At 36.5% G+C, this 12,090-nt stretch overlaps 1 protein-coding gene across 1 annotated transcript in view; it reads right to left on the bottom strand.

Moving 5' to 3' along the window:
• LOC113409997 (cytosolic phospholipase A2 epsilon-like) overlaps window positions 1-9,921 on the bottom strand; it is a 56,750-nt gene extending 46,829 nt beyond the window's left edge. Inside the window, exons 1-2 of the mRNA XM_087951669.1 lie at window positions 9,332-9,921; window positions 6,661-6,797 (exon numbers count right to left, since the gene is read on the bottom strand). Of these exons, the coding sequence (XP_087807795.1) occupies window positions 6,661-6,797; window positions 9,332-9,404 (210 nt within the window). The 5' untranslated portion in view covers window positions 9,405-9,921. The remainder of the gene's footprint in view (window positions 1-6,660; window positions 6,798-9,331) is intronic.
• Between the last annotated feature and the right edge of the window lie 2,169 nt (window positions 9,922-12,090).

The raw sequence follows: 12,090 nt of genomic DNA, 5'->3' as shown, positions 1-12,090 counted from the left end.
AAAATAAAGATGATAGAAAAAGGGGAAAGGGGAAGAAAGGTGTAGATACAAGGGCAAGGGAGGAAAAGCATCGGCTCCCCTTTTGTTCAGCGAAGTAAAATATAATCACAATCTCAACTTTTTACTTAGCCATCCAAATAATTATAAGCCATTTTTATAACAACAAACTACTTAATCAGCAAAACCCAACATCAAGCACTACAATAAAAGCATGGATAGAAAAAGTCATAGAGGTAGAAGAAATAACAAAATTGATTGTTTTAATTTTTTTAATTAAATAAAAGAACATATCCAGTTTGTTCCTGCTTGGAAACCACTTCTGAATTTTGTACTCAAAGCAAAAAAAAATCTCATTTCTATACAGAAAGTAGGCGATAATCCTACAATTAATTTTGTCATCTTAATTGTTTGTGTAGGACAAATTTCACCCAAGTACATATACCCAAGTACTTTTATCTGGATATCACTCCCCAGAATAAATTGAGCATCCCAGACTAAAGCTAAATTGAAAAATGCCAGGGAATTCCTGGAAGCTTGGCACTCAGATGAATCAGCCACCCACAGGTCCATCAAGAAATACCACATTTATTAATTTATTAATTAAATATATTTGTGACACCCCCTCCCCCCATCATTATCTCTTGCACACCATTCAAAAGAAACAATAATAAAAAGCAAACAAGAAACAAGAAGATGGCACTTCGTGGGGATCCAAACACCTCCTTGATAACCAGGGATTAAGACCAGGAGGATTAAGATCCAGGGATTAAGATCAGGCAAACAATCAAGCAATAAACAATCAAGGAACTATTAACACAGGCAAGGCAGTGGCCCACATTCTAATCAAGGAATTACCAAGGAGAAAACTACACTCTCACCAATACAGACAGAGTAAATTACTGTACATAAGCAGAAAGAAAATCCCACTCTTTTCTAGCACTGAAAATGTTACCTAGCCAAGTAATGAAACATCTGCACAAAAACAACGAAGAACTCCCCAGAAGGCATACTGTTATTACATATTACTATATGAAAACATTAGTATAATCTTTGAATGATATGAATTGTGGTGAAATAAATTATGTATATTCTATGGTAATTTCTGCTGTATAAAAGCAAGTGAAGGGTGGGTAGGCAGGTTGCACTTGATGGCAACAATAATTTGGTGGAGAGGAAGAGAGACAGTATTCTTCCTTTGCAAGTTTTTTCCCCACTTACATATGATTAGCTTGCCACAGCATTTCTAATTGTGACAGCAATGCAGACACACTTTGAAAAACTCTTCTCTCCCACATCAAATATTATACTACCTATTAAACAGTATTAAACTATGAAACAAAATCTGGTGTGACATACAAAAAGTAATGTGAGAAGTTTTCCCTCCTACTTACAAAATGATTGGCAGATTTGGGACTTACAGTTTAATTGCTACTTATTCTGGTAGGCTCAATACCCAGGGTATACCAAAAATATTATGGCTCATCCTTGCCTACTGTGAACTGGCTTTTATTAAGCAGAAATTACCATAGATCATATATAATTTATTTGATTATGACTAATAACTAAGAGTTCATATAATTTAAAGATTGTACTAGTGTTTTTCATATCATGTTAGTAGATATTAAGTAGTAACAGTATGCCCCTTGTGAAGTTCTTGTGCAGACCTTTTTTTAACCTAGCTAGGTAACATCTTCAGTGCTAGAAGGGAGTGGGATTTTCTTTCTGCTTATGTACAGTAACTTGCCCTGTCTGTATGGTGGGGTGTGTGGTTTTTTTCCTTGGTAGTTCCTTGATTAGGGTGTGGTCTACTGCTTTGTCTGAGTTGGTAGTTCCTTGATCGTTTATTGCTTGATAGTTTGCCTGATATTCCTCCTGGAGTTCATTCCTACTAATCTGGGCTTTGATTGCTGGCAAGGAGGCATTCGAATCTCCAAGAATTGCCATCTTCCTTTTTAGCTTTTTTTATTGTCTCTTTTGAATATCGTATAAATCATCAGAGTCACTCAAGATAGAGGGGAGGGGGGATACATATGCATTTATTAAATAAATAAAAATGTGGTTTATCTCTATGTGCCTATTGATGGCTGATTCATCTGAGCGCCAAGCTTCTAGGAATTCCCTAACATTTTTCAATTTAGCCTTAGTTTGGGATGCTCAGTTTAGTCTGGGGAACTATGTCCCAGTTTACAAAACCATCTATGATCAAACTGATGACATTGCAAGTTAAAGAAAGCATTATAATGGCACTTCTTAGCAATAAATACTCATTAAAAATACCTAGAAACAATGAGAAAATCAGCAGCTATGACCACAGTTGTTGTTGTTTTGAATGAATGAATGTTGTCCACAACAATAATGCAGAATTTGCTTAAACTCAGAAGTTCATGGAATTTCAATTTAGTTTGCATACAGGCATCAGAATGAGAAATTATTCTTATACCAAATCCTATTTGTGAGATTTCTATAAGTGGCCACTGTGAATTACAGTAATGAACTATATGGACCTCACACATATACTTAGGTTTTAAGGTTACTTGCTTTTGTACTTAAGGTTACTTATTCTTCCTTCAGAAAGTAATAATATGTATGTGCAAGTATTCTGTATCTTTTGGTATCTTCCCACATTTTACAGGTAATTCTTGACTTACAACCACAGCTGAGCGCCAAATTTCTGTTGCTAAATAATTGTTAAGTGAGTTTTGCCCTTTTTTAAAAGCTTTTTTTTTGGCCACAGTTAAGTGAATCACTGCAGTTATTAAGTTAGTGACACAGTTGTTTCCTATTGACTTTGCATGTCAGAAGGTCACAAAAGGTGATTACATAACTCCGTGACACTGTAACCGTTGTAAATATGAGTCAGTTGCTGACCGTCTGAACTTTGTTTATCTGACCATGGTAAATGCTGGAATGGTCATAAGTGTGAACAAGATTCATATGTTCATTTTTTTCAGTGCCATTGTAACTTCAAACAGTCACCAAATGAACTGTTGTAAATTGAGCATTATCTGTATATTCTCATGAATCTGAAGGCAAGAGATATTGTGAGTTCATTGTTTGGTAAGGTTTCTATTTTTGATCTTAAACAGATTCTAGATACTGTCTTTCAGAGGCCAGTTGACATCAAACACTGTGTTTTATTTGGCAAAAAAAAAAGGTTAATTAAGAATATTGTGACTTAATCACATTCTCTAATATAAAGATTATAATCATGAAGCCTCTTTCTCTGATGAAAGTCTCATCAATCATAATGATTGGGTCCATACATGGTTTTATGAAGACCCCGGTGTGCACATGTGTCACCTCTCCTGCAGGAGCTGCATTGGTTGCCGATTTGCTTCTGGGTGCAATTCAAGTTGCTGGTTGTCACCTTTAAAGCCCATCAAATGTCTAGTGTGATCTGCTGTCGCTGGGGCAGGGTGTGGGAGTTGGTTTTTGATTTTTTTGATTTTTTGATTTTTTGTTTTGTTTTTTGTTTTCCCAAATTTTGTTCTATTGTACTTTACTAATTTATTTGATTCTTTTTGTTAGTTTTTATTGTTTGTATTTTTATTTTTGTTTTAAATATGGTTTACATTGTGTAAGCCGCCTCGAGTCGCCATGGGCGAATAGGTGGCAATATAAATTAAATAAATAAAATAAATAAAAATAAATAAATATTGCACCTAATCATGATTCTGTAAAACAAAAAAAAAACTATAATAGCTGGTTTCACATAGCTCACTAATTCATTAAAAATATTCAATCACAATAGCTCAGTTCGTGCAACTTTTTGCCAAAGTTTTGCCAGGTTTTGCCCAACTCAAAATCAAAATTAAAACTGAACAAAAGTAGTCAAAGGTAATGGCTTGCCAATATGTACGATCTCAGCCAAGTATGTTAATGAAGAAGATGCTGATATTACCTAAAAGCAAACCCACTTCAGTAAGTTCCTGACTTACTATCACAATTGAGCTCAAAATTTCCGTAGCTAAGCAAGATAGTTGCCCCATTTTATGACCTTTCTTGACAGAGTTGTTCAGTGAATCACTGCAGATGTTAAGTTAGCAACACAGTTATTAAATGAATCTGGCTTCCCCATTGACCTTGCTTGCCAGAAGGTTGCAAAAGGTGATTGCGTGGCCCTGGGATATGGCAATTGTCATAAATTCATGCCAGTTGGCAAGCATCTGAATTTTGATCAAGTAACCATGGGAATGCTGCAATGGTCATAAATGTGAAAACGGTCATAAGTCAGTGTTTTCAGTGCCATTGTAATTTGAACAGTCACTAAACAAATAGTTGTCAGTCAAGGACGATCTGTATTATTAAGCCCAACCATTTCAAACTGGTATTTATTGCTAAGGGATGGCATTATAATGTCTTTCTTAACTCAGTTTTATAAGAATTGATTTCTTGTCATGTAAAGTTTATTAAGTCTATTACAATTTTTCTACCTGTTGCCAGGAAAGGCATTTTAGCAGTCATGTAAATAAAAAATGCTGTAACAAGTCAGGTGACTCAACTATTTTAAGAGGATTTTTCTGTTTTTAAATTGCTGGCTGAATATAAAGACAGTTAGATAAACTCTACAAAGGCTTCCATACAAAGTTTCTTTATTGGATCACAAGGCGTCCTCAAGGTATAACTCACAGTTATGTCAACATCCATCTAATGTCCAATCTTTGCATAGTTGACTTCATAGTTATCTTCATCCCATAACAATGGAGCAAAGGGAAAGACACCAGCACGATGCTGGGGTCCAAGCAAGAATAAAGGAAACTCCCCCAAACCCAACCAAGGGTCAATTCAGTGACCAATCAGGATTACAGATGTGACCACATGACAGGAACTACATTTCCCATGATGCATTAACGTTTCCCATGAGGCATTCCCTTAAGGGGACAGCTCCCAATTCCCAACTAACTTAATACTGTCTAACCAGCACAAGGATTGTAAAATAATGTTCTCACTTGTGAGCGATTAAAGTTCCTGAGACAGACATCATTCCACTAAGCAATGCTACTGCCCTTTATGAAAAGCTTGAAAAGCTGGCTCTTTCAACAAGCTTTGGGACATGATGATCTGTGACCCCCACTTTTGATATTGACTAATGCTTGTAGGTTATGTAGTTATTATGTTGCTTCCCTGTTGTGAATTCATAATGCTTATTAATATTATTTTTCCTGCTTTATTATTTTACATTTAGAGTTACTATGCTGGTTGATGTAACTTGTGTCAGGATTCCAGCAGTCACCCCAATTAAATCATGAGTCTGGAGCCAAACTTCCAAAACTTCAAAAGGATTTATTGGGAGTTAACATGTCCGGCACTGCCTGGGTGTAATCGACTCTGAGACACATCGTTCATTGTCACCCTTGACCCTGGTTTCCCCCTACCCCCTAGGTGTATCATAATTCATATTCTCCAATGGGACACATCTATAGCCAAGAGTCATCAATCATGTTCTCCAGTTAGAATTCTGCGCGGCAGAAACTTCAGTCACCTAATTACTACCTTTGAAAACTATTTATGGAATGCATAAATAGTTTTCAGTTTCCAAGCTGCCACACTGCTCCCCCCCTCCCTTTCTGTTGGCAACTCTAAAAAGACCATAGAAATATTTTATGAGTTGACAACTTAATTGTCTAAAAAAGTAACCAAAGTGACTAACCCAGCGGTAGATTAAAACATGACTTTGCTTCATCTGTCAGATTGTTAACTTCTGCCTTATTCAAATCTTCGCCATTGCAAATGTTTTTACTTTACTTTGCCGTATATATCAGTGATCTCCAACCTCACCGACTTTGCACATCAACGTGAAATGGTGAGAGGGGATGGTCCCACATGAGTGGCGGACAAGTCCACATGTAGCTCTATTTGCCCAAGTGACGGCGCCCACCACTCACACAAATGGAGCTGAGTGCGCACTCACCTACCGCTTATATGATCCAGTTCTGAACAGGCTGTGGCTTGGGCATGTTGGGGACCCCTGCTATATAAGGATATGTTAACCCATGAAAGGAAATATGAGTGAATCCTAAAATTTCCCTTGACTAATGCTACATATTATAGGTAGTCCTCGAGTTACGACCCCAATTGAGCCCAAAATTTATGTTGCTAAGTGAGTTTGACCCATTTTATGGCTTTTCTTGCCACAGTTGTTAAGTGAATCTGGCTTCCCCATTGACTTTGCTTGTCAGATGGTCCCAAAAGGTGACCATATGATTCCAGGACACTGCAGCCATCATAAAAATGAAGCATCTGAATTTTGATCAATTGACCATGGGGATGCTGCAACGTTCATAAGTGTGAAAAACTATCATAAATCACTTTTTTCAATGCCGTTGTAACTTTGAACAGTCACTAAATGAACTGTTGTAAGTCAAGGATGACCTGTATATCATAACCCAGTTGCTATACGACTATGCTTTAATTCTGTTATTCAATGTTGTATTTACCAAAAACAAAAACTTGTTAAAATTATTATAACTATACAAAAAATATCTTACAAAGGCATGCCCAGTAATTGTTCCTCAGTCTGGCACTGAAACAGGAATTAAATAAATATGTTTATAAAAACTATTTTGGATTAATGCCCCTTTACAACTGAATATTTACAAAATATGAACCTGGATGTAGTTCAGGACCTCAAAGAGTAATATTAATCACTTTGTGCCTTACTTTGACTTGATTCTGTATCCTGTAGCAGAAGGTTTCATTCCATACTGGATCTTTACAGTCCTTAATGTTCTTTGTACGAGCCGTTTCAAATGAAGCTGATGGCAGGAACAAGCTCACATAGCAGTCAGACTGGTTAACTGTTGGATTTTGAATTATTTTTATTTTTTCTTAAAAAAAGAGGGATTAATGCAGCATTCCTAGAACACATGCTATCATTAAAGTTTATTTTAATCCCTGACAAGATCATATACACATACATATAAGCAAGAGTACAAAGAAACCAAGAGTTTTCTTAACTACCATGTTTCTCATATAATAAAGCCGGGTCTTTTTTTTTTTTTTTTGAGCCCTGAAAAAATGGCTAGGCCATCTTTTCGGGCGTGACTTAATTCCCCCCCCCTTGCATCTTTGGGTGGGCGGGTGGGCGGCGACGGCTTGGATGTTGACCTCGGCGTTGGTGGGGCACTTCGTATCGGGGTCAATGCAGGCAGCACCATATCCGGGTGTGCAAAAAAAGTACTTCCTAATGGAAGTACTCCCCACCATTTCGCATGTTTTAATATAGGCCTTAATTTGAGGGGAGGGGCTTAATTTCATTTCATGCCTATAAAACATGGTGGGACTTCCTCTTGGGGGAGGCCGTATTGTTGGAGAAACAGGGTAGATCTTATTTCTGAATTCACAATGGCTGTGAATCCTTAATTATTTTAATTTTTTTAATCCTTAATTAGTTTTAGTCTCCAGGCCTTTAATCATCTTAGTTCTTCTTCTTTTCATTTCCCAAAGTTTCAAACACCTTTGTTGTAATGTGGTGAGCAAAACTGGTGGTGATGCAGTATTCCAGGTGGGGCCTTACTAAGGCTTCATAAAGCAGTACCAATGTTTCAAACAATTTTGATTGTATGCCTCTGTTTTTACAACCAAGAATTGAATTCGTTTTTTTGGCAGCTGCTGCACGTAGCTGACTCATGTTTAAGTGTTTCTAGATGTTCACAGATCTGTTTTTTGATTATTTTTCCCAGTATCTTCCCAGGTATTGATCTTAGACTGATTGGTCTATAGTTTCCTGGGTCTGTTTCCCCCCCCCCTTATTTTTTTTGAGGATGGAAACCACATCAGCTCTTTTCAAATTGTCTGGTAGTTTCTCAGTGCTCCAAGATTTTTTTTAAAAGATATGATACAATGGTTCTGAGATAAAATCTGCCAATTCCTTCAGAACTCTCAGGTGTAATCCATCAGGTCCCAGTGATTTATATTCATCAAGGTCAGACAGGTGTTCTCTTATGGTTTTCTTGCTTATTTTAATTTTTATTTCCAGTCTTTACAGGGAAGCAAAAAAAAATTTTTTTCGTCTCAGTAATTGCTTGATAAAAAATAATTCATGGCTGTTCCCTTTCCTTTTGCAGTGCTTGCAGAAAACGATTCTGCCCAGTCATGAATTGAAATGAATTGAAATGAATTAACAATTAAAATGTTACCTTCCTAGTAGTATTATGGCTTTTATCCTGCTTGTTGCATTAGAATTTCTATAGACTATTATGGATTTTTTCCCCCTGTTTTGTTTTTGCTGGCTTAGTTGATCAATTCCAGCCTATGATTCTGAAGATCATAATGAATAATAATAACAAAAACAATGTAGGTAGCTTGTAGAAGTTGCAGTAGGATTTGGAAGAATGGTTGATTACGTAAAAAACGGAAGCGAATCCTTTGGTCAGATAACTTTTCTACTGAATGCACTGAAGGAATTAAAATCACTTTTTAATATTTTGGACAGATAGTATTCAAAATTGAAGAAACCTCTATGGGGGTTAGTGCCTGCATATCAACAAACTGGCGCAGATGTATTCATAGGCAGAGGGATTTAAAAAGTTCATGATGATGGCTATAACTATGCAATGGAAGCCCCATCTTCTTTTATTTATATGCTTTGTGTCTGACATGTTAAAAAGAGGCAAAACTTCAATTGCATGATCAAAGCAGCCATCTTTGCCTTTTTGTGACCCACCCACCCTTTAAAACACACACGTCTGTATTGGAAGAGAGAGATGCTTCCCTGAGAATTGGGCTTTTCAGAAAGTTTCCTCTGCTATTTGTTTATTGAATTAGATATAGGAAGTTTCATATATATATATATATGTGTGTGTGTGTGTGTGTGTGTATGTATATACATGAATGTATGTATGTATATACATACATGAATGTAGCAAGCAATATTGCTATATTCAGAACAAATAAGTTTGATGAAAATTAATTTTTTATAATATAAACAAATAAATAATTTGAATTTTCATAGGACATGTAAGTAAGAGGACATTTTAAAATTATTCTTCCCTTATCCTAAATATTGTCTTTCAGAGTCAATTAACAAAGGAAACCTCCATAGTTTGGATTAACCTTTCAATTGTTGTTAAAAAGGAAAGCACCCTATGCAAACATCTTTTCAAAACGTATCATGTCTAATAAGTCTCTATAATCTGTTTGAAACATGCTTTAAAGGAGAAAATGCAATTTACAAATAAGGAAAATTAAATTCTTCTGAAATTGCATATACCTTTGCAGAATAGTAGCAACTGTATTACATTGCATTATAGTATTTTATTCAATGTAAATATCTGTCAGAGCGAACTATTAGTGTACCAAATGGAGTCTATAAAAATGGTAGAATACTCACATAAACTGGCTTTTCGTAAATTAGTTACTTGTATGATTTTCACAGACAGCAAACTGAAAGATGTCTTGTCCATCTGCAGAATAACAGCAAACAGAAAAATTTACTGCTCTGGCCATCAACACGTGGTCAACTATTGCAGCTTCCCAAAAGGTGTTTAATCAAAAAGAGCTGGAGTTAAAATCAGGTAAGATATTCAACCTAGAGCAGTGGTTGCCAACCAGTGGTCCATGAGAAAATTTTGGTGGTCTGCAGAGAAACGTCACCCCCAAAGCACTTCCCAAAGCAATTAATCCAGGCTGCATGGGAACACAAGGCTGTGCCGCCCACATGGCCCGTGGGAACACAAGGCTTCCGTCGCTTGCATTGCGAACAACACGAGATAGTGAGAGGAGGGGGGGAAAGGGCAGGGGGGTGTTAGTGGCCTCGCCTGGCCACTGGGCTGCTTCTTTCCGCTTCTTTCTTCTTCTGCTTTTGGCTGCATGCAAAGAAAGCAGCAAAAATCTTTCTTTCTCTCCCCCAAACTCCACCAGAAATGAGTCTTTGGGACCCTGCAAGGCATCCTGCTCCAAGAGGCTGTGCCGGCGCGACAAGTCTCACAAATACTATTTTCATGGTGGAGTTGAGGGAAGAGAAATAAATACTTCTGCTGCTTCTGCTGCTTTCCTTGAATGAAGCCAAAAGTTTCTCTCTCTCCCTACGGAGCTGGAGATGGTATCCTGTGATCCCAAATAAAGAATGATCTATTGGTAGGAAAACAGGGTGGGGAATTTTCCTCCAGACTTTTTGGGGATTTTCCCAGCGTCTCTGGTCTGCGGGATTTAAGTTTGGCATAATCAGGTCAGGATTTCTCTTTTGTTTATAGGAAATAGCACTCTGCTGGCAGTTTCAAATATGATGTGGCGGATAACATCATGGAGATTAGAAAGTGGAATTTGCCTCAAAGGCCACCTCCTCCCCCATTAGTGGCTTGAGACAAGTATCCTGAGAGCACTGCACTGGTTGCTTCCAGTGCAAAGATTATATTAATATTTTTTGCATTATGTTTAAATGACTGTACATTCTACTTTGGGGGATGAAACGGTTCTTTTCTTTTGCCAATTAATTTGTGAAAAGTGTCTGATGACACATGAATATTTATTATCCGATAATTAAAAAGTTTTTTAATCGCAATGCAAAACATCACCAAACAGCCAAGACAAAAGAATTAAAAGGGAGTTCCATGGTCAAGACAGCATGCTAATTTTTAGTGATTTTCAACTTAAGGAAAGTGCAATCAAAGTCTTTATTCCAGTAGCAGTCAACACCAGACTGGTGTTGATCCTTAGTGAAATATATTTTATTTTAAGAAGTTTCATCTCAACTGCTGCCAAGCATTGACTGGAGTTGTGGCCTTAACCTTGTGGCCTTGACAGGACAATCTGCCAGAGGGTCAATAAAAATCATGTGGGGCCACCTTCCAGTGAAACCTTCTCCCTTTTATGTCCATTGCTTGTGCAAGGCACACAAAAGAGGGGCAAGACATCCGTCACAGGGTTGAGTTTTTAAAATCTTTTATGTGGTGTTAGTCCCACCTCTTTTCTGCAAACATCCTCAGTCTTGAAGCTTGTTTTCAGAACTGTTTTAAATGGGACATGATGAATGTTTGATCCTCCAAGCATTGAACAAAGAGGAGGAGAAAGCTTTTAAAACCTCAGGACAAAATGGAAAACATTTACATGCTGAAAATTCTTCCTGTTAATAAGAAAAACTTCCCATTAATAAGAACAATTCCTACACTTCCCACCGTCTAATATGTCTCTTATAATTTCTTCTGTTGGGGAGAATAATTCTGAGTTTTATTTTGAAGAATACTATGGATTTGAGGTCATCAACTGATTGGGATGGTGACGTTATCACAGCCTATAGTATAACTAAAGATTTTTGAATTTTGAATTTTTTAGATTTAAATTTTTTACATTTTTTTTGCAAAGTTTTTTTATTCATATATAAACATTTTTAATACAATGTATTGTTGGGGAATGTCATTTTACAAATAAAAGAGAAGGGGAAAACAGGAAACAGTAGCATATATGCTTATAACAATAGTAGTGGTACACCAGAATGGTTTTGAACAAACTTATCTTTATGTTAGCTTATTTATAATCCTGTTGATAATATTGGCATACTTACAGTTATAAACCATCTTTATGTTTCTTCATCTAATTTCTACCTCTTATCTCTAACCACTCATAAAATCTATTCTCTGTTGAGTAATATTCTGTATCTCCTTCGTCTTTTATTTTCAATGTCAATCTATCCATCTCTGCACAGTCCAATCTTTTCCGAATTATATCTTCATCTGATGGAGTGTTCTCATTTTTCCAATATTGTGCAAATACAATTCTCACTGCTGTCGATACATGTAAAATTAAGTATATAGTCCCTTTATCATAGCTTTTTGGTATTATACCTAATCAGATATTTCTGGTTTCAAATCTGTATGTATTTTCGTCCAATCTTTTCTTGCTTTCATACATGTCCATCAGATATGATAATAAGTACCTGGAGTCTGACTACACTTCCAACACTTTTTAGACTGATGTTTTATATTTAAATTTAGAGTTCTAGATTTTTTTGACTTTTAGATTTTTAGATTTTTATTTTGTTTTAGCCCAAACTGAGATATTACAAGTGACATTTTCATAGAGATAAAAATCTGCAAGTTGGCAGGCACAGCATCAGAATCCAAACCCCATCGTTTTGATGCATCTCAAGCAAAG

The sequence above is a fragment of the Notechis scutatus genome, chromosome 1 (genome assembly GCF_049901735.1).
Source record: "Notechis scutatus isolate UNSWTSFEM ecotype Mainland chromosome 1, rNotScu1.2, whole genome shotgun sequence".
Classification (NCBI taxonomy): domain Eukaryota; kingdom Metazoa; phylum Chordata; class Lepidosauria; order Squamata; family Elapidae; genus Notechis; species Notechis scutatus.
Note: the sequence above shows the minus strand (reverse complement) of the source record. Positions and strands in the feature narration are given on the sequence as shown.